This window comes from Letharia lupina, assembly GCF_014066315.1.
Source record: "Letharia lupina isolate WasteWater1 chromosome Unknown contig_16, whole genome shotgun sequence".
NCBI lineage: Eukaryota > Fungi > Ascomycota > Lecanoromycetes > Lecanorales > Parmeliaceae > Letharia > Letharia lupina.
Window position 1 is genome coordinate 325,169 of NW_023502985.1, and position 20,346 is coordinate 345,514.

The following is a 20,346-nucleotide window of genomic DNA, read 5'->3' on the forward strand; positions in this document are numbered from 1 at the left end:
AAGTCAGGTATGGAGAGATGAAGCCCACGCGAATTCGTGCTCTATGTGACTCTAAGTGGATTATGCAACAAATGCGTCTATTGAAAGAAGAGACACAGTCTATGAGTGAGAAACAGAGGGAGAGGAGAGGGTGGAAAGAAAAGGAGAAGGATCTGGTGAGGCTGGCGCTTTCTTAAAAGATTTGTGGTGGAATTTTTTTGAGGCTAGGCCGGGAACGGTAAGTCCATGATTCGCTGGCAGCGAAACGATTTTCTCACCGCCAAAGTCCTGCCCGAGTCTGGAATCGAATTACCCACTTGCAACAGCTAGGAAGAAGATTTTGGCATCTTCTTGGGCTCTACAGATACGGCAAGGTCTAGGCTACACAACGCTATCGCTTTCATTGAATCATTATTTCCCAGTTGTGTTGAATGAATGAATGGTAAAGGTCAAAAGCATCTTCTCGAGCAACGAAGGGTCGGAAAGAATTTTGAGTCGCAGCTATGTCATCACCAGCCGCTTTGCCACACAGCCTCGGGGATCTCGAAACACCAAGGTACTTCATCTTCATCACCCAGTAGATCTCTATTTTAAGGTCTGACCAATCGATGCATTTTGATCTGTGATGATTCAGCGTTCTCGAGTTATTCTAGAGCGCAACATTCTCCGCAAAATATCCCCGTGCCCCCCACAAGCTTATCGATAGGAAAGGATAGATATCGCTCGTGAGACAAGGGAACGAAAGCTTTCTGCTAGTCTCTGCCCATACCTGTCTGTCCTGTATCTTATTCTGCCATAGCTGTCCACCAAAACCTAGAGACAGTCGAAAAATATACCTGCCAAATTCGTGCTGTCAGGAATCATGCTGCTTAGATGTCATTCCGAAGAAACCGGTCATCTAGGATCCACTAGTCTCAAGCCCATCTCATCCTCCTCTTGGTAATAGTATCACCACTGAACCTCTTCTTGACTCTTCGCCTGTATGATTCCCTCGCTTGATACCTGCTGATCGTCCCATATACCATTGTCATCAAGTACAGTACAGCCCAGATACTGCTGATGACAAGGCCTATGGGGAAGCCGACCAGCTTAATGCCGGGCAGCATGGACTCGTTCACATCCGTCCCTGTTGCTGATTGGGAGCCTCCAGACCTTGTACTTGCAAAGACTCCGTTGACGAAGGATGCGTCTTGGGTTGACAGCCGAGTGTTGAGTGAGGTGCCATCCTGCTCAGTGCCTGAGAGTGTAATCGCTGGGGTGAGGAGTGACAACGCCGTGGTCCTTTGCATGGCCATCAGCCACTATTTGGAGCAGCGTAAGATGCATTACTCACATGTTCTTCAGCTCCGCTAATGGTCCATCGTCATCTACAGTGCCCACGAAAGTCATGCTTCCTAGTCTTCTTGGTGGAACGCCAGTAGATCGTCGGATGTACATATCTGCAGCCTCATCTCTCTGGGCAGGGAACCAAGGAAGCGTCTGATCCTCCCTTTTGGACTTCCTCGCTTTGGTCGCAGATACAGTTGCATTGACGTAGGACAGTCCGACACCCACGCTCGAAGGATTGAGCTTCACCCATCCTTCGCTGGGTGCAGAGATGCGGTAGAGCCGTAGATCGACTTCGAAAATGCCTGTAGAGTTGTCAAGGCTCTGAATGTTGTAGCAAGCTGCAATGCCAGATGGATTCGTAGCGACGCCGTGTAGAGCGATGAGAGCTGTACTGCATGCTGACTCGGTTTCATCGTCCCAGTGTGCTAATGTGTCTGTCTCAAGATCCTTTGTGTGACCGAGGAGCGAAGCCAGACTGGTTGGTTTGAGAGCGGTGGCAGACGCTGAGGACAATGGTAGGGCCAGACTCATGGTGCTCGAATAACTTGTAGAGGCCGGCGCTGACGATAGTGCTGAGACCACCAGACTCGCGGTGCTAGAGCAGTTGGCGAAGGCTGACGCTGACGCTAGCGATGATCTCAGACTCTTCGTGCTCACGAATCCAGTGGGAGACGAGAGTGTCATATATGCAATTGATGAGGCGTTCATGAAGGCGACCGCATGACGCTGATGCCATTGCTCATGATTGAGAAACGAGCGAGGAGTCTGGTGGACTTTCTGGTCGACATAGGCGCTGTGACCGAAGATGCTGGACGAGACATCCTGAACGAGCCTCGGAAGAACGCTGCCGATCTGGAGGCTTAGAGCAAGGGAAAATTGGAGATGGAGGAGCAGCAGGGTGATAAGGGTGGGAAGCATGTTTAGAAGTCTTCAAAGATTCGAGGAGCTGGAGGACTGCGTTCAGTTGCGAGATCGTTGCGGAAGAGTGTCGACGTACGAATTATTTGTTGACGAGGTTCAAGCAGCATGCTGGGTGCAGCCAAATGTGCCTGCCGGATTTGAGGGGTAGGATCTTAGTATGTGACGTGATGACTAGTCACTGAGAGGAAGTCACGATTCAGAGTCATTTTCCATGAGATCTCAATTTACTGGTTACAGGCCTTGAACATCCTGCTATTCGCCGAAGTCCCAAGACTGCGACAGTACCAGGCTCAGCATCATTGACGCTGAGCTTTGATCATGTAACACGGGTCTCAGCTCCTTGCGCCATGCTTGACCTATGCTCCATACACCCAACCCTCCTTTAAGCACCTTCAGATTTCCATCTCCACTCTACATCTTTCTCTCCAGGCGTACCAGCTCCGCAGTCAATTTTGAGTCTCCAGCATCGTGCCACACTGCCGCTCTCATCTCCTCAACAACTCGCTCTACCAATCCCAACCCTTCACTCGCCTGTGCCGCGAGTGAGTAAACGCTTGCATATGTCGCACCCCCTATCTACGCCGCGGCCCGTGGACGAATCCAAGGTACTGGGGGATAAGGAGTGATTAGCGCCAGAGTAAAACTAACCCATTCGTGCGCCCGGCTGTGGTTTTCAAGTTTGAGATAGGTTTCAGCAAGCTTAATTTCCAAATCGGACCTGATGTGATGGTAGGCTGTGTGAAATGGGTTGGCCCGGCTTTGAGCCTCACTATCCTCCCAGGCTCTTCTGAGGCTTGAGATAGTCGTTGAGGAGTCGTCATTGCTTGCGCCTTGATCGCACTGTTCAATGGCATTTTGAATCTCTTGAATAATTGTATCGATTGCTGGTGCTTGCTTTGACATCTTCGTGATGAGGTCTGACTTATCCAGACTCAATTTGGCCAGTGATCCTCACTAGCGCCATGCTATGGAGGCGATGGAATGGCTCCAGAAGCTTCAAGAAGCTCGTCGTAGTTGGTGCAACACCCGTGTTCGTGATCGTCAACGAGCTTTGGGGGTTTCCGGACAGCCCTAATCTCAACACAACCCTGCAGAAGCTAATCATGTCATCGCCTGCGAACATGAGGACACAGGGACAATACTCGCCAGCCTGCCCACGGAAGATCAGAGTAAGCTCAATCGCAGAGTACGTGCCACGGCTGGGCACTAGGGACCGTGACTCTGCCTCCGACAGTCAGCGTGCGTCTTGCCTTGGTAATTGGAACTCCCAATGAGCAGAGAAGGTCTAACCCTTCGGTCTCATCGTTGTTCTCCCTTGTGTAGAATTTTTCCAGGGTATCAAACCTCTCGAGCGGGCTCATCCCTTGTTTTTTCAACTTGTCAGATCTCTTTTCATGTCGTAAAAAGTATCGGCGTGCTCCATGCTTTTGGTACACGGCTTCTGGAGTCGTGTAACCAAGGTCGATGCCGTCAGAGATGCCATTCGTAGAAGGGAGCGAGGCGGTCAAAGAGAAGTTGGCCGGCTCTCGTGCGCCTGTATGCAGTAGTAATTCGAGTAGGATGAGTTTGAGCGAGCGCAAGATAGGGAGGAGGATCAATTAGAAGAGGAGATGGGAATGGTGGTACAATTCGAACATGACGCTACAACTTCCTTATTTCCATACGAGGTCAGCCCGCCCCTTGAAGCAATGGCGAACTTGATAGCAATGATGAATAGCATGAACGACGTTATCTCATGTAAAGTATGTGGCAACGTCGTGCTGTATATAAGCCGTCCTGAATCAACCTTTTCTATTTTTCGAGATCTTTCAACGTTGGACACTTCCCAAGGTGCGGCTTTGTCCCTCGTTCATCTTGCTGGTAGAATCCTCGGTGATTGCGCCCCGTATGCACCCGCGAAATCAAGTTGTCCAAGTTGCCCTTGGACGTGGTCAATCTCCTTGCTAAGATCCTCAACATTCTGCGCAAGGCTGCTGACTTCATCGAACTTCCTCCGCTTGTTAGCATCCGCTACTTGTTCTTTGACAAGGAATAATTGTTCTTCAAGCACTATGAGGGTCTCGCGAAGCGTCTTCTCCTCTGCTTCCAAAGCGGATACAGCGCTGCTACTGCTGACTTGGGACGCGTTGTCAATGTCATTGTATTTGATAGATGCAAGGGCACCGGCTGATTTCCCGTTGGGTGGCGCACGTTCAGAGGAGCCAATACCGTGGGCTGTGGCATGCTTAAGGACCTTGGGGAGCGCCTTGAGTGGAAGCATGTGGATCTGAAGGAAATTGGAGCTTTGTTGGTAGATGGCCTTTTGTAGCCTTTGCTGAGTAGGCGAGTCCGTTGGCAGATCTCGGATTCGGCGAGCTGCAGTATTGTACTGGCCAAAGGCGTCAACCAGCCGTTTGCGCGTTCTGGAAGCATCCGCAAGCTGGGCCTGAGAAGGAGGCCTGTCCGGGTCTCTGTAAACTATCAGCCCACGTAGCTCTAGAATCATCAGGAGCGCTTACTGTAGAATCATCAGCAGTCGCTGGAAGTTTGGCAACATTAGTCGAATGCCTCTTTCGAATTGAATGAGATTCTCATATGTTCGAACGTCTGGCGGCTTGTGTGCGAGGGCAGCTGCAAAGTCACTTCTGCTGAAAACAGTGGTCCTGCATTCTTTGCACATCCTAACATCGACGCCGACTTGTTTAACAGCTTTCTCTGCCACGTTGGCAGTCGCTGAAAACGTCAGTCAGGGAAGACCCAGGAATTTGGAGGGTGACGTACGGGTAGCAACGGTTAGTCCAACTTCCTGCGAACAATCTGTCAATGGATCTCCACAGACCACGCGGCCACAAAGCCTGCAGTGATGCCTCCTGAATGTGTAACTTGAGAACTCCTGCTGGCAGAGTGGACATCGTTGAACACTAGCATCGTCTTCCCAGTCTACTATGGACTGCTCTGTCTGCTTCCGTTGATTTTTGGCGCCTGTCAGAGACCAAAGCAGGCCACCTCCTGGAGGAATATTCTCTGTTGGTGGATTGGCTAGGAGCTGTGTAAGCTTCGTGAGACGTTTCTCCAGCCGGGAAACTTCCAACAAAGTCTTATCAACGGTCTTCCTTCGTAAATGCCCGAAATCGGTAGTGTGGTTTCGCTCGTAGCCGTCCCGGTCGTTGTAGCCCTCTCTTGACTTGTAGCATGTCTCACAAACCCTGCACCAAAGACCTCTTACCGGCTCATGCTGGGCTGACCTCGAGAGCTTCATCTTGTACATAGTATGCTCATCACAAAAAAGCTTCCCACACTTCCTGCAGTTCACATTGCCGTTGGCCGATGTAAGCCTCTTGCCACATGCCGGCTCCGAGCAAGCGTCATTCGGTCCATGTCTCTGCCAGTGAGCTCGAGTGACGAGTTCTTCAGGATCAGGCTGTGAGGGCTCAGAAGCCGCAGCGGTTGGCTGTAGCTGGGGTGATTGTGGTCTGTCGTCCGACTCGAAGACATCCAACCCTTTGAACTTCTGGTTGAGCACGGCTAGTGGCTGGAATCGCTTCGCCTTGACCATTTGAGTCTTGAACCAATCCTTGGCTTCGTTTTGCTTGACCTCCTCAAGATTCTTATGAGTGTCGTCAAGATGTCTGTTCAGCTGCAATAGAGTGACCTTATGCCCAGTCAGTGTGCTGCTTTCCTAGTGCCTCGGGGCGAATCCTACCATTTCTTCATTGCATATTGGGCAGGCGAGTCTTGTGGAAGCTGCCAGAGCAGCCGCTGCAGCGATATCTCCATCGCTCTGGTCCAGTGATATTCTGGAACTTAGGTCCTGGGCATCCGTCGAAGGTTGGGAGGAGGAACTGACGGACACAGAGCTGGCTGTTGGCGAGAGTAGGTTAGGATTCCTCGGAGGATATGCTGGTGAGAGAGGCCTCCCATTACCCAGCACTCTTCCTCCCCCGAGCCTCCGAGCAGACATTTTGCCCTTGGTCTCACGGCGAGACAGTGCTGCCTCGTGCGGGCATCTGCAATTTATTAAGCCAACGGAGGCGGGACTTGCCGAATGCCGATAGCATATTACGTAAGCGGTCCTCAATCCACTCTTTGCTTTTGCTACTATTCTTGCATACCTAAGGCTTTATAAAATGCCAGAGGACTTTCCAGCTATTGAAGGTGGTGGCTCACTAATTCTTGCTTGGCAGATTCGAAATAAGCGAGTGCTCGTGGTGGGAGGGGGAGAAGTCTGTCCCCTGCACCTTCTCTCTTTGAGCCAGCAGTGGCGACTGATCATCGTCTACCCAGGTAGCAGCAGGTCGCATTCTCAACATTCTTAACGCGGACGCCAAAGTAACCCTCATATCCCCTCGCGGTGGCCTCAACCCAGAAGTGGCATATCGTATAGAAAAAGGCCAAGTGGACTACCATGACCGCAAGTTTGAGCCGTCAGACCTGGACAATGTTGACATGGTTCTCACAGCCATTGACGACCCTGACGCATCCACCACCATTTGGAAGTTGTGTAAAGAGAAAAAGGTAGCGGCCAATATTGCCGACGTGCCTCCGGAATGCGACTTCTACTTCGGTAGCGTCCACAGAGATGGGCCATTACAGATCATGGTGTCTACGAACGGCAACGGACCGAAGCTGGCCAGTATCGTGCGGAAGCAGATTGCGAAGAACCTGCCCAAGAATATCGGGGCGGCCGTACAGAAAGTTGGTATGTTGAGGAAGAAGTTGAGGAAAGTGGCGCCAGACATCGAAGAGGGTCCAAAGAGGATGGGGTGGATGAGCAAAGTGTGCGAACAATGGAGTTTGGAGGATCTAGTGGAGATGGAGGAGAAGGATATGGAAAATTTGTTGGGCTTCTACAAGCCTAATACTGTGCCTACGTTCGAGGAGATACGGTGCGGCGATTTGGCCGATGGCTCTGCGTTTGATGGGAGTTTTGGGTGGTGGATATGATACAGTATTCCGAAAACCAGCGTCAGCTTTGGTTAGAGATACATGAAATGAGGCTGAAATACAGTCGCAAGAAGTTGGATTGTTAGATGTAAGAATCGGAAAAGAGTAACAGCAATGACGCATGCTCGACGCCTATTAAATGAAGCAGACCACCAGCAATTGATTCCGAACACTCAGCAATGTGAGCGGGGAAACTTAATACGTCTTCCTCGAGGACCTTCACCCCCAAAACAACTCATGCTCCAGGGGTTTCGCTGAGATGCAAGCCGTGTACTAGTACATCACATCGTCAATGCCTTCAATGCGGCTTGTACCTGGTTCGGATCCTTTGACTGCAACTTCCACTCCTTCAATTTCGCCTTCATCTGCGTGTTTTTTGGGTCGAAGGACAATGCCTCTTGAATCTCCTTAACGGCTCGAGCCATCTTTCCCATTCCCTGGCTTGCCAGCGCTCTCCGATGATAGAGCTTAGCCAGCGCGCCAGGCTCAAAGACAATATTCTTTCCAATTTTTTCTACCATGTTGATTACCGTGGTTGCCTTCTCGTGAGCAGCCGTCCACTGCTGCAAGCGGAGGAGTGCGGCGACCAAGTTGGACCCTATCCGGAATCCTAGTAAACCTGTTGCTTGGAGGAGATGCGTCTGTCCAGCGAGCTCGCCTTCTTCAAGGTAGCGGCTCCCGTCTTCACGGGCTACCAGAGCTGATTCGTACAGTGACTGAGCGAGCGCAAAGTCACCGGCGCGGAAGGCTTCGTTGCCCTTCTCATTGATCTTGGCTGATGTGTCCAGAACCTCTTCCATGCTGTATGGTGCCCGACTGGCCCTCTTCTTGACGTCTTCCATTAGTTTCACATTGATATATTGGGTCTTGCCGTCCATATCCGCTATCTTAAGGTTCGTCATACTATGGAGCCCTGCGAAAGGTTCTAGAAGCTTACGCTGTTGCAGTAAAGGACGTGGTTTCCATGACACTCGGCTGGATTTTCTCATATGCGCGGAAGCGTCGACGTCCAGTGTGTAAGAGGGAAAAACTCCGAGTGACAATATGAGTCTGGACAAAAATCCGGAAATCTTGTCATCGAACCGTTTAAGTAATCTGCAGAACACCGGAAGCTCGTTGGCAGCAATCACAATTTGTGACTCAATCCCCGGCAGACAAAGGTCCACGTGCAAGCTGATAAGCAAATCTGACCGGAAACAGCGTACGTCGTCCTCTTTGGCGGCCAGTAGTGTCAAATCCTGTGTCAGGACTTCATCCAACCCAAAACCCTGAGGGTATTTGACCAGAACGAACAGATTTTCATTGTAGAGGACACGGCGGGATTCCTTGTTGATCTGCTTGTTGGTACGGAGGATTGCCGGCTGCAAGTCATACAAATGGCTGCATCCTAAGTTCCGTTTGATACGCGAAGGTATCTGAGTTCGAAATCAGCGACTTTGGATGCTAAAATACATTAATCGGCTAGTAAGAGGAGATTCACCTCATCATCACAAACGGGCCGCTTTGTGTACTCAGTGGACAGTAGGTACGAGTAGATCTCGTTGCGGATCTCCAGTGCTGTCTTTTCTAGAAAGGGACATGCCATTTGGCCTTCGCGGGAAGCAGACGGGTGCAAGGAAGTTCTGTGTCGTGTGGGAACTGTGCGGTTGAAGAACACAAATGAAGTTGTGCTAGCGGAGCTTTTCGCGAAAAAGAGTGGCTGGAATCGATGAGAGGAGTGAGGGAAGATGCGTACAGCTTATGGGAATCAATCTGGGAGTCGAAGGCTCGGAGCACAGAACAGAAAAGAAAGAGGAATCTTGGGGAGGGCGTCCACTCTTGAAACAGGTAAAGTCCGTTGGAGTAACCGTTTTGGGCTAGAGAAGAACAACGTGAGCAGTGTGATGTTTCTGATCAAGATAATGTCCTGTTCGTAGTCTAAGCCTGTATTCCCCCGGTCGTCCAACCATGTGGCTGATTTTTCGCAGAATCTATCGCTCGCCACCCTAGCCCTTTGCTTCGATGCATCTCTTCCCATCATACACGGATTTTCCTTCCCGCAGCCTCCTCTAGGTCTGTCCGGCACCCTCTCTGCAGTCGATTATGTTTTCAAACCCCAGACGATGACGCCCATGTCAGCGTTACCGCCGAGCTCTTCAATACGTTGGCGGTCATGTTTCCAAGATCCGCCGCCATGTCTTTATTATCAGGATGGGTTGCTACCGCCTGAACCAGCTCATGATAGGCTACCTCGTAGTGACCCAACCCTCTACTAGCTTGCGACCTAAGGTGCCAAATCCGAGCAAATTCGGCGTCGGAGATCACGTCTTTGTGGGTGTAGAGCTCCACCCTTCCCCAGTTTTGAGCATGCTGGCACTCACGAAGCTGCAACAGGGCTGCCACAATATCCAGACGCAGTGTGAATAAGAGGTGTTCCTTGGCGCTCGAGACCAGTACTCCCTCGTATTTGCCTTTTGCAACTAAAGCAAAACGGGATGAAGGCTGATGACCAGCCTCGATGTCGCTATACGCCTTCTCGTACGCTGAAATAGACGCGTAGAAGTCCTTGTTGCGAAAGGCCTCGTCGCCTTCTGCTTTGGTCGCACAAGCCGTGTTAATCAGATCCTCGACGGTTGGTGGCTCTCTCATAATACTGGCCACAATCTCACTCCTGTATTGCTCGTTCATCCGTCCTGCAATGATGACTCTGCCAATGCTGTGGAGCCTTCGAAAGGGTTCGAGAAGTCGCTTTACTCTGATATCGACTGGAATGGAGCCATCTTTCAAGCATCTTCTCAGCCGGTCGCCACGATTGATGACGTCCACAAGGAGTATTGTATGGTCTCGAGATGGGAACCTAGCACGACGGTATACGCAATGATGGACCTCTAGAATAACCTTGCAGAGCTGCTGTAAGTCATCGCAGGCAATCATGAACATGTTTTTTTGCCGCCAGTCGTTTTCGCTTCTCTTTCCGTTGGTCCACCAGTATTCTAGCGAAGCAGAGGTTGGTGCGGTGGGAAACTGACCAAAAAAGACGTCCATGGCGTAGTGTTTGAAATCTCTTGCTGTCTGATCTATCGCGAGGACCGGGAAGCCTCTTCGTTCGAAGAATTTTTTGATGCCTTCTTTTTTGGAAATCTCTTGCAGATGGTTGAAGGCTTTCATGACATTGCAATTATGGGATATGGACACGAATTGATTCCAGCCATAAAAGACATGCTCGGCCTCCTTGTTGATCTGTCTGTTCGTGCGCAATATTGCTGTCTGAAAACGATATACATGCCCCGGCCGGTGTTGACTGCTTGGATTGACTTCTCTTGGGTTCCTTCTGCCGAGTCTCTGGAGTACGAGTAAGTATTGGAAAACAGCGTGACCCAGTGTCTCATACCGGTGCTTTGTGCAGGACGTATTCTTTAGTCGATTTGGTTGTCAGAAGATAGCCATATATCTGCTCGCGGATCTCCAAGGGCAAGCCGAGGAACAGACAACTTCCGCTAGTGTCGGACATTTCTAGCATGCGTTCTGTTGGAAGCTGTGACCTAGATCTAGACGTACGAGAATTGAGATCTTGTGAAGAAGCGAATCGATGTGGAAATGAAGCGGGTTGACTTGTGGAGAATTGACGTTAATTAAATACACTGTGATGATGTGGATTTGCCGTGTTGTAAGCTGCAAGTCTCATGGAAAAGCCACTAAAAAACAAGATTATGTCAAATCAAGTGCGTGTTGAAGGTTTCTCCATCTACTCATACCCGTCACTCCCAACAGTCTGGCGATTTACTTGTCAGTGCCGGAATTAGTTCTGTCCACCAAGGGTGCTAAAATAGCCCCCGGTTGGTGGGTGCCTCCACTAGAGGCCTAGGACCAATAAATATATAGAAGAGGCAATCAGCCAGCTATCAACGCTAATTCTTGTATGAAAATTCACACTCAGCTACAGATAGAACAAAATGACATTGAGCGCAAATGTTTGTTTCTTCCTTGCCTGTTGGGATTTAGCGAATGGCTGGCAACGAGTCACAGTTAACTTGGGACTTTCACTGGTCTTGTGCTCCTGTCCTCGATGGCTCAGGAAATATTCAAAGGACTTAAAACTATCAGGTGCGTGGTAGTGTCATAACAAGTAACTCCGATATTCGTCCTAATGGCTATGGAGCAAAGTTCTTACACCTTCTTCTTTTTCAAAAGAATACTCAAACGGCCTCTGCTTGCTGCTTCCCCGGTCCCAGAAGGCTAGACAAGATAGCTATCTCAGCCAGGATTCCCAGATCATTGGGTTGTATCAGCCTCGCCATCTCCATCTCTTTAAGGGCTTGTTCCAGCTCTCCCAGCCCCTTGCTCGCCAAAGCTCGGCAGAACCACATCTGTGAGAGTATTTCACGTGAATCTCTGAGACCGCGGGCGACGGCAAGAGTCCAATGATGCGCCATTTCAAATCTTTTGAGCTGTAAGCTCGCTTTGGAAAGGCCCAAGTAGACTTTGTGTTGGAGCAAATTTTTGACCCCGCCGATGACCATTCCTGTATATGTACCTTCGACCATCCTCTCAAGTTTTGGGCGCTTCTGGCTGCCGGCATGGAGCTTTTCAAGAGCGCTCTTGTACACAAAAACAGCTGAATGGAAGTCTCTCTTGAGGAAAGCTGCGTCACCTTGTTCTACCAGTGAGGACACTGCATGAACCAGGTCTTGCGCGCTCGGTGCTCGCCTTTGAATTCTCTGCCTGATGGCCTCAGAATATAGCGTTGGCACGGGGCCTTCGATTATGACGAGTCCTATGTTGTGAAAGTAAGCGAGAGGCTCTAGAAGTCTTCGTATAGCTGGTCTTGGACCCTCATTTGCGCGGTTGTGCTGATCAGTCTTATGCAGGACATCTACCAGAAGCATTGCTTTCTTGAGATGTAACATCGAGTCGGACTCTGCATCTGTTTTTGCTGCCCTCATACTGAGGAGTAGGAATATTTTGCAAAATTGCAGCAAATCGTCAGACGCGATCATGAATTTTGGTCGGATTTCCCATTTCTGTGGCTTCGGGCTGTTCCACCACCTTCCTCGAGCGTCTCTCCTATTAGCTCTACCGAGATAGATCTCCATAGCGTAGCCGTCGAAGAGCCGTGCTTTTTTACCACGCGCAAGGACAGGGAAGCCACGTCCATCACACTGGCTCTCGAGGAGATCGAACTTTTCTCCGAAAGCTGAGATCTCCCCGCTGCTGTAATTATGGGAGACCGAGACGAAAAGATTCGTATTGTGAAAGACGGCCGTAGCTTCCTGGTTGACCTGGTGGTTGCAGCGGAGTATGGCTGGCTGAAAGTGGTACTTGTGAGCTGGACGGTAGTGGGATCCTTTGTATTTGCTATCAGAAATCTGGTATGCGTTGTCAGTATCCAGCTGAGTGACTGGGAAGCAATACCTACCGTGATCTTTTGTATCATGTCTTCTCTTGTGTACTTGGTGGAAAGCAGGTAGGAGTAAATGGGGTTCCGAATCTCGAGTGGAAGACTCAGAAACGGACACAGTTCTCGGCTGTCGGCCATGTCTGGACTTTACAGTTCGAATCATTCGAATAAAGCCACGTCTTCAGGAATCCAAGCCAAGCGACCCGGTGGGCGTCAAGGATAAAGAAGTCAAGTCAGTGACCATGGGAGCCTTGGAAGATTGCAGTACCTGTCACGCCTCGGGTAGTTGACCAATAGCAGACTGTGTCACGCTGGAGAAACACTGCCTGGGTTGTTAATGAAGTGGCGATAACACCAATCACGGTTGAAGAAGGTTAGTCTGGAAAATTTCAATCTTACAAGACCAATAAGATCATCACCCCAAAACACATCAACTATCTTCGACACCACGTCCATACCATCGATAAAAACTCCCCATCTCCCCATCAGCACACGCCACTTTATCAACCCTGTATCCTGTCAGCGTATAACGAAACCATCGATACGCGCAAGCCCTTGAACAATGGAGACACCTCCGTTCTTGCGACTCGCTGCCGAGACTCGTGACCAGATATATGCTTACTTACTCTCAACCAAGTACACCAAGCACTACCCCAGGGAAGAAGACCCAGTAAGTTACCCAGCAAAAATCTAGTTCAACATGGCAAGAGCTCAAAAGATGTACTAGGAATGGGAGTATAACTATGACTTAACCAAAGACTTCGACTGCACACCTCGTCCTACACATGTTTATCGTTTCCACCCCGGAATACTAGGGGCCAATCGCCAGATTAACCGGGAGGCCAGCTGTGTCCTATACGATCAGAACATGTTTGTGGAGGTGACATCTGACCTCACAGATTGGAACGTCGACTTTGACTGGCTTGGGGTGCCGATTGTTGCAGAAGGTGCGATAGCATCTGGCTTTGTCTATAGTGTCTTGCACATCAAAGTCGAGCTGGAACACCTTATCCACTACCAGGATAAACATCCTTTTCAGGTGGGTACTCCAAAGAGTACTGCAACTCGTTTTTCTGTTCTGGATCAGGTATACTAAGTCTTGACTGTTCCCAGCGCATTTTCGCCGGAGCTGATCTGCCAGCCTTTTGCACTGCGTTACTTCTTGGTGGGGAATCGTCAAAGGCCATCTATGAGAGCACGCTCTCAGTCAACCTGCACTGCAATACAACAGCTGAAACAAGCCCAAACCGTGCTTCCTTCACCATACCGCAAGTGAAAAGCTTGCTAGAACCTCTTCGCATTCTCCACAGCTTTCAATCCACCAACATCACCGGATCTTTGGACGAACAATACAAAACAGAGCTATGCCTGGACATCTGCAAAAAGGCCCCCAGCCTACAAGAACGCTCGTTCAAGGTGCGGGATAAGATCCGAGAAGGCGACGATGCCTTCAACGCCCGAAATACCAAACCTAAAGACCGCTTCAGTCAGGCCATCAGACTCTACGAAGCCGCCATGACCGACCTGAAAAACTCATGCTCCAGATTCGACCAGCCTGTGCGGGTGTTGGCGGCGAACCCTATCTCATTTTCCACCGCTGGAAGCGACTTCCACCACGTCTATACAAACATTGTATTCAGCCTCCGCATCAAGCTGGCAGCAGCTCACGCCCAACTGGAACAGTACGAACAATGTCGCAAATGGAGCGGACGCGCGGTGAGGACCATCGACCAGGATGGGGGTGCACCCGACATCGACCACGAGGCCGATCGTCGCTACCTTAGGGCTTATGAACTGCATGCGCGTGCCAATAACAAACTCGGTCGGTGGGGGGAAGCAGTCAGCTCGATGCAGAAAGCGGTGGACATCGCACCCCATCTGGAGGAGGGGTTGAAACTGTTCGAGGATGACGAGAGGAAACACAAAGAGAGACAGCTGATGACGGTCAGAGAGGTTCTAGCTCTGGCAGGGAAGGGTCTGGACAGGGATGGACGCAAGAAGAGGTATGGACAGCCGTTCGTGATGAGATATCCTGCGGACTTTGATAGAGTCAAGAAAAGTTCTTAGGGTGTTCTTGAAGGGGCTGATGGGATGCAATTGAGAGAGGATGGAAGTATTTAGCGAGGGATTGAGGTCAACGGTGTAGGCCTGAACTACGAGGTAGCGTGAATCAGTGTGAAAAAAAATCCTGCTTTGTCCCCTGACTCCAGGACTGTCCTTGGCTGTGCAGGCTATTCCTTTATCATGCAGAACACTTTTTGAAATAAAAAAAATGTGCACAGGTAAAGACTGCATGCCTCTGAGATCCAGAACTTTGAAGTTGCTTGCCTGGAAAGTAGGCCGGTCTACCATGACGACGAGATACATAGCCAGTGTTTAAAGGCTTTGCCTACTGAGCTGTCTTTCCGGCTACCTTTGCGATGCCCCCAACCTCCTCTGACTCCGCACCACCAGTGGGCGCACCCACCAGTTCGTACCCTTTCCGAACGCATGTTCCGTAGGCACAATCCCCTGCTTCTCAATCTCCAGCTCCAACCTCTTGTACTCCCTCTCCAACCTCTTGTTTCCCGGGTAATAAAACAACGCCTCTCCCACTCCGTAGATCGCCCGATTCAGGTCTCCGAGGCCTTCGTAGGCCAGTCCGCCCCAGAGGTACGGCTTCGCGCAGTCGGTGGTTGTGAGATACAGCCCCTCCCACTCTTCCGGTGGTGATCCGCGCGTGTTTCTCTGTTTGATGGCCTCTTTTGCGTGATCCGTCGCTCTCCTGTATTCACCTACTTTCACGAGAGCGCCCGCCATGTCCGAATGAATCCGGATTTTGAACCTCCTCACGGCGTGCGGTGTGCTCATCCCAGCATATTGCCCTGTCGTCACAAATCCCGTGTAATCAGCCCAATGGTGGTTTACCTGAACTTCGCTGATTGCTGATGTGTACAAGGAGAGTGAGAGTTCGAAATGGTGATTGCGGAAGGCTTCGTCGCCTTGTTTTTGGAATGCCGATGCAGTAGTGACGATTTTTGCTACTGTTGGCTCCCGTTGTGTAGCGCTTGCTACAATCGACTGCCTATATGGTTCATTCACCGATCCTTGGATGTCTAGATCATCCACGTCGTAGAGGAGTTTGAATGGGTCTAGGAGATTCCGGATGCGTGGACAAACATAAGAGGTACCCGGCTGTGTTTCAGTGGACCACTGATCGAAGTCATCGAAGACAGAGACCGCGAACGAACTTTGTGCAAGGCATCGATTGCCTTGCTGGCTGTAAGCCCTCAAAGTACGTAACAAGTTGGGCAATTGGTCGCTCACGAACAGACATGTCTTAAAGTCAAGATGGGCGCAATCGCAGTTTTTGTGATCCCCGGTAGTCCCTGATCGAGGGCAATAGTGGATGACGTCCATGGCGCGGTGCCTGAAAGAGCCAGCCCGGATGCCGTGAGTGAGGAGGAGAAGACCTTGCGACGACCAGAGAATGTGCCCAACGTCAGGGTGGTTGGTGGTGAAGCGGAAGAACAGGTTTTCCGTTCGGAAAATGTGTATGGCCTCTCGGTAGACCTGGCGATTCGTGCACAGGATTTGTTTGTGAAAAGGGTAGGTGTAGTAGGTGGTTTCGAATGCGCGACCCTATTTATACCGTCGGCGTTAGCCCTGGACCATAAAGGAAGAGTACAGAGCTCTCGATGAAGACGGTAAATGTACTTACCGGGTATGGGATCTTGCATTTAATGTACTCTGAGGAGAGTAGATAGCGATAGATTTCATCCCGGATCTCGGTAGGTAGCCTGAGAAGTGCACAAGTCGGAGGATCTTTGTCTGAAGGCATCAAATCCGCGGGAGTAGACCTAGGGGACTCAGACATTGTCGGATACTTGGATGACCTCGAGTGTCGGTCTCTGATGTTGGTCCGAAAAAAAGGGTGTTCAACTTAGTGTCGTAGTAATTGAAAGGTCAGTCTCGCTGGGTCTAGATCCAAATGTGTCGTTTACCAAAAGCCTGAAATGGCATGCCGTTGCCCCAGTATGGTGATTAAATGATGTGGTCGTGTATCAGGTGTTGATCCTTCGTTGCTGGGTTTATGATGGCAGTAAATGTTGGAAGAGAGTTATGCAAAAGTTGTTGTGTGCTCTTCGGCTGACAAAATAGAAGAAGGCTAACCCAAAGAAGACCATCCAACACTCTTCCGTGAAGCTTCACTCCAGTACCTTTAATGTGATAGAGCTAATTTGGCAACGTAAAACATGATAAGAGATGGATATTGGTCGTCTCTATCGCAGGGAGAGAATTATTTTGACTACTTAGAATCGGGGTACCGTTCGAAGCCACTTTCCCAGTCCGTTTGTTTCTTTTTCGCTCAGTGGTATGGCAGTAGCTCATCTTGGCCCCACATGAAAGACAGCCCACCATGCTTCCATAAGCAGAGTCTATATGGCATGTTTTTCTATATTCCATGCTTCAAGGTTCTTCCATCACACCACGCTCTGAGCTACAGCAGAGGGTTGACGCTTCTTTAACCTTGTAGTCCTCCTATCCAAAGCCCGCGCCCCATTCATCTGCAAATCGCTATTCATCTTTTTCCGTACAAACACACACAAAGATTTTCTCTCTTCCTTCATTGCCTCATCATCAGGAGAAAAAGTCAGCCCAAGGTCGAGATCCATGAGCGCTTGAACCGGCTGACCCAAGGCCTTTCCAGCCATGGCCTGGATGAACATTATGCGAGCCCAGTCTGGCCCTTCCGGTGGATTAAAAGTACGGTAGCGATCGAACAATTTTGTGAGCCTCAAGTCCTGCGCACAGCGATAGGATTTGGCATGTTCTCCAAGCTCCAAGTACGAAGAAGCTAGCAGACATCTGAGATTGATTTCGAGGGTTTGCATTGCTGTCGTGACCTGTTTATCGGGAGTTTCTGGTGTCGCTACCGTCACTGGATGGATTGTATGGCGCATGTGGCCTGACCTCAACAAATCCAAAGCCGACTCGAATGTTGTCACCGCTGTGGCAATGTTGCTACTCTGCATAGACTGGGTGCCCTCCTCTCTGCGCTTGGAGATCATGCGTACCAGATCCGCAGCTGTGGGTGGCTGTCGCGCGGCACATTGTTCGATGCTCTCCTTATATGATGGCGTCACATGGCCTCCTACTCTGACTCTCATACCATAGAGACGGCGAAAAGGCTCCAGTAGTTTCTTCACCGAGGAAGGATCCGTTTCAGGCTTTGTGTGACTGCGCTCAACATCCGCAAAGCGTTGAACATTAATTTGGACACAGACATTAGTTGAAATCCATATCCCCCTCTTCCAGTGTCTAAGACCATGGATATTCAATCCCGGTAGAATGTTGCAAAAGGAAGGTAGATCGTCTACAGCTATGATAAACTGATCAAAAGGGGTATGCGATCGCTCGTCACTATACCAGTGAGGGCTGATGTGCACTCTCATGGAGAGATGCTTGAAGTTGCTCGCATGGTGGTCAGTGGCCACAACGACGACCCCTGCCATTTTCGAGTCAAACCCAAAGCGTGAGTGCGTGAGAGATACAAACAGGTTTTTGCGATAGAATATATCGGCAGCCTCAAAGTATGCTTGTCGATTTTTGCCTAGGATTCCTGTTTGAAAGCGGTAGTAATGAGAAGGCTGATATGATGGAAAGCCGTCCTATTGTTTCGGAGAGCATTAGCATACTGAGGCTGACAGAAGGAATAAAGATTAAAGATTGGTGTTCTCCATTGAAAGAGAGACTCACTCGTGGGCCTTGCAGGTGGTACGTCAGCTCGACTTTGGTGTACTTGGTCGACAGCAAGTAGCCATAGATTTTGTTTCGCAACTCCGCTGGTAAGTCGAGAAAGGGGAAAGTTGCCTTGCTGCTAACTTCCCGCACGTTTAAGTGTCCGGAAAGCCTGCTGTTGGTGAGGTCGCTGACCCGAGTCGATGTCGAGATCAATGCTTCTTCACCCTTAATGTCGCGGACTGAATAAATGCTCATAGCTGGTATTGCAGTGGGAATAGAATGATAGTTATTGAGAGGTCCATTTCATTGTGAAGTCTGTATATGTAGGTACTGTCAAGCCGCGCTTGGCCTAATTAGGTAGTGTGTGTTGTAGGAGGGCTGAAACTGTGACACTAAAGATTGTTACTTACGACTTCGAGGTTTATGTAGAGCGGTTTGTGTTGTGACGAGGGACGGTGTTGGGACATGTCATGAAGGGACCTATTGTCTGCCCAGTCATTGGTGTCGACGAATCAGGGAACCAGTCCAATGAAGAGCGGCGGCTGAAGGGCAGCAGGGTCATGTAGGCTAGTATGAGGCCGCCATCGAATGGGACTGACTCATGCAATAGCCCCCGTACGTCAGATGACACCGGGACCGTATGATCTGGGGAACTCGGGCCAAGAACCTCCTTCACGAAGACCCTTTCTGCTCTAGCACTATACGTTTGAGATACAATTCGCATATTTAAGCTCGAAGATATAGAAATTAGAGGAGGGCAAAAAGTGTGCGAATGACACGATTTATGAGCCGGGAACTATGGAAATATATTTCTAGGAGCTTGATTGATTTGTGGTGTAGCAAGCTAAGCCAACGCCCTTGTGGCTTTTTGGGCTAAATAGCTATCAAAATAAAGCACCTTTTGTCTGATAAACACTTGAAAAACAAGACCCTCTGTAGCAGTGGTATGTGTCCGCGTCGGTTAAGCTTACCAGCTTAGCTTGTCGACTATCATCATCCACCCGGGGGAGCTCGCAGAAAAATGCTTTGTCATAGGGCGTGTGAGCAACATGTCTGAAGCACGGTGCATCTGGTAAATATCTAAGTAAAATGGGCTATGAAGTATGTAGGAAGTGAAGCCCCATACCAACCCGTTGAGGAGAACATACATATGCGTTGAATGAAGGGAGGTTCGGTCTGGGAACACAAATATCGAACTTTCGAATTGCGCAGGGATTGCAGTGATGCTGCTTGAGCTCGATCTCGCGGAGCTGCGTGCGGCACATAGGCGCGCGTCATCGTAGCATTGTGTCACGGTTCTTGTCGAGTTTTGGAATTTTTGCTGGGAAAAGTCGTTGCAGAAACCCTCATCGTCCAAACTGTCGTCGTCTATGAAGACTGACACCTGAGCAAAATTTCTCGGATTTGTGCATTCAGATGGTCACTGTCGAAGGTTCATCATCCTCTGTTGACGTGCTAAGGAGGCATGAGCATGCGCTGAAGACTTTGCTAATGAGCGACATGTTTTGTGGCGAAAGTGTACAAGACTTCAACAACACTTTCGGAGCTGCCGTAGTGGCGTGAGAGCCCCACACAAATGAGGTGCTGTTGATGTCCCGAGAAAGGCATGTTGGGAGAGTTGCAGCACCCTGGTTCTCCTTGACAAAGCCTACAAGGGATTTTGATTCTGCGATCGGTGCCACCTTGAATTGATTGATGGCAGACATAACTAGGAGGCAAGCAAAGACGGCCCAGAAGGCGTGGGCGAGAAACGTGTATCAAGAGCTAGCTGGGCTCAAGAGCTTTGGTATCTTTCAAGCTGCCGTCTGTAGTGCCATTGTCTCGTGATGCGCCGACGCTCTTCCCAGCGTCATGTTGTTGGAGATCCTTCCTCGACTGGAGCGCGATATTTCCTGGTCGTTGTAGAAGAGTGTAGAAATGTTCTAGAACTTCATTAACCTCAAGGCTTATTCGAAATCTTTTGTGACATGGAGAAGCGATGTGAATGTTGCAGTAGCCGCTCCGTCACACCGATGCAAGGGCCAACGGGTATCAGCCTCGCGAGGCGAGAAACATTGTGGAGTCTTCCCTTAACAGGCACAGTCATAACAGAT

The 20,346-nt window shown here is 49.9% G+C and overlaps 8 protein-coding genes across 8 annotated transcripts; 2 read left to right on the top strand and 6 right to left on the bottom strand.

Moving 5' to 3' along the window:
• Positions 1 to 893: 893 nt before the first annotated feature.
• Positions 894 to 2,226, bottom strand: HO133_002905 (uncharacterized protein; the record flags this gene model as incomplete). Its single annotated transcript, XM_037293830.1, has 2 exons — positions 894 to 1,260; positions 1,313 to 2,226. 2 exons carry the CDS (start codon positions 2,224 to 2,226, stop codon positions 894 to 896), a joined length of 1,281 nt encoding a protein of 426 aa, XP_037149908.1.
• A 1,852-nt stretch (positions 2,227 to 4,078) lies between these two features.
• On the bottom strand, positions 4,079 to 6,169 carry HO133_002906 (uncharacterized protein; the record flags this gene model as incomplete). The annotated part of the gene is made up of 4 exons (XM_037293831.1): positions 4,079 to 4,679; positions 4,728 to 4,941; positions 4,990 to 5,860; positions 5,912 to 6,169. The coding sequence occupies 4 exons, from the start codon at positions 6,167 to 6,169 to the stop codon at positions 4,079 to 4,081; spliced, it is 1,944 nt and encodes a 647-aa protein (XP_037149909.1).
• A 166-nt stretch (positions 6,170 to 6,335) lies between these two features.
• On the top strand, positions 6,336 to 7,152 carry HO133_002907 (uncharacterized protein; the record flags this gene model as incomplete). Its single annotated transcript, XM_037293832.1, has 2 exons — positions 6,336 to 6,431; positions 6,493 to 7,152. The coding sequence occupies 2 exons, from the start codon at positions 6,336 to 6,338 to the stop codon at positions 7,150 to 7,152; spliced, it is 756 nt and encodes a 251-aa protein (XP_037149910.1).
• A 281-nt stretch (positions 7,153 to 7,433) lies between these two features.
• On the bottom strand, positions 7,434 to 10,642 carry HO133_002908 (uncharacterized protein; the record flags this gene model as incomplete). The annotated part of the gene is made up of 3 exons (XM_037293833.1): positions 7,434 to 8,567; positions 9,247 to 10,473; positions 10,523 to 10,642. The coding sequence occupies 3 exons, from the start codon at positions 10,640 to 10,642 to the stop codon at positions 7,434 to 7,436; spliced, it is 2,481 nt and encodes an 826-aa protein (XP_037149911.1).
• A 685-nt stretch (positions 10,643 to 11,327) lies between these two features.
• HO133_002909 (uncharacterized protein) lies at positions 11,328 to 12,667 on the bottom strand (the record flags this gene model as incomplete). The annotated part of the gene is made up of 2 exons (XM_037293834.1): positions 11,328 to 12,497; positions 12,548 to 12,667. 2 exons carry the CDS (start codon positions 12,665 to 12,667, stop codon positions 11,328 to 11,330), a joined length of 1,290 nt encoding a protein of 429 aa, XP_037149912.1.
• A 424-nt stretch (positions 12,668 to 13,091) lies between these two features.
• HO133_002910 (uncharacterized protein) lies at positions 13,092 to 14,596 on the top strand (the record flags this gene model as incomplete). The annotated part of the gene is made up of 3 exons (XM_037293835.1): positions 13,092 to 13,199; positions 13,257 to 13,568; positions 13,643 to 14,596. The coding sequence occupies 3 exons, from the start codon at positions 13,092 to 13,094 to the stop codon at positions 14,594 to 14,596; spliced, it is 1,374 nt and encodes a 457-aa protein (XP_037149913.1).
• Positions 14,597 to 14,938: 342 nt separating this feature from the next.
• Positions 14,939 to 16,385, bottom strand: HO133_002911 (uncharacterized protein; the record flags this gene model as incomplete). The annotated part of the gene is made up of 2 exons (XM_037293836.1): positions 14,939 to 16,150; positions 16,230 to 16,385. 2 exons carry the CDS (start codon positions 16,383 to 16,385, stop codon positions 14,939 to 14,941), a joined length of 1,368 nt encoding a protein of 455 aa, XP_037149914.1.
• A 607-nt stretch (positions 16,386 to 16,992) lies between these two features.
• Positions 16,993 to 18,508, bottom strand: HO133_002912 (uncharacterized protein; the record flags this gene model as incomplete). Its single annotated transcript, XM_037293837.1, has 2 exons — positions 16,993 to 18,180; positions 18,269 to 18,508. The coding sequence occupies 2 exons, from the start codon at positions 18,506 to 18,508 to the stop codon at positions 16,993 to 16,995; spliced, it is 1,428 nt and encodes a 475-aa protein (XP_037149915.1).
• Positions 18,509 to 20,346: the final 1,838 nt, after the last annotated feature.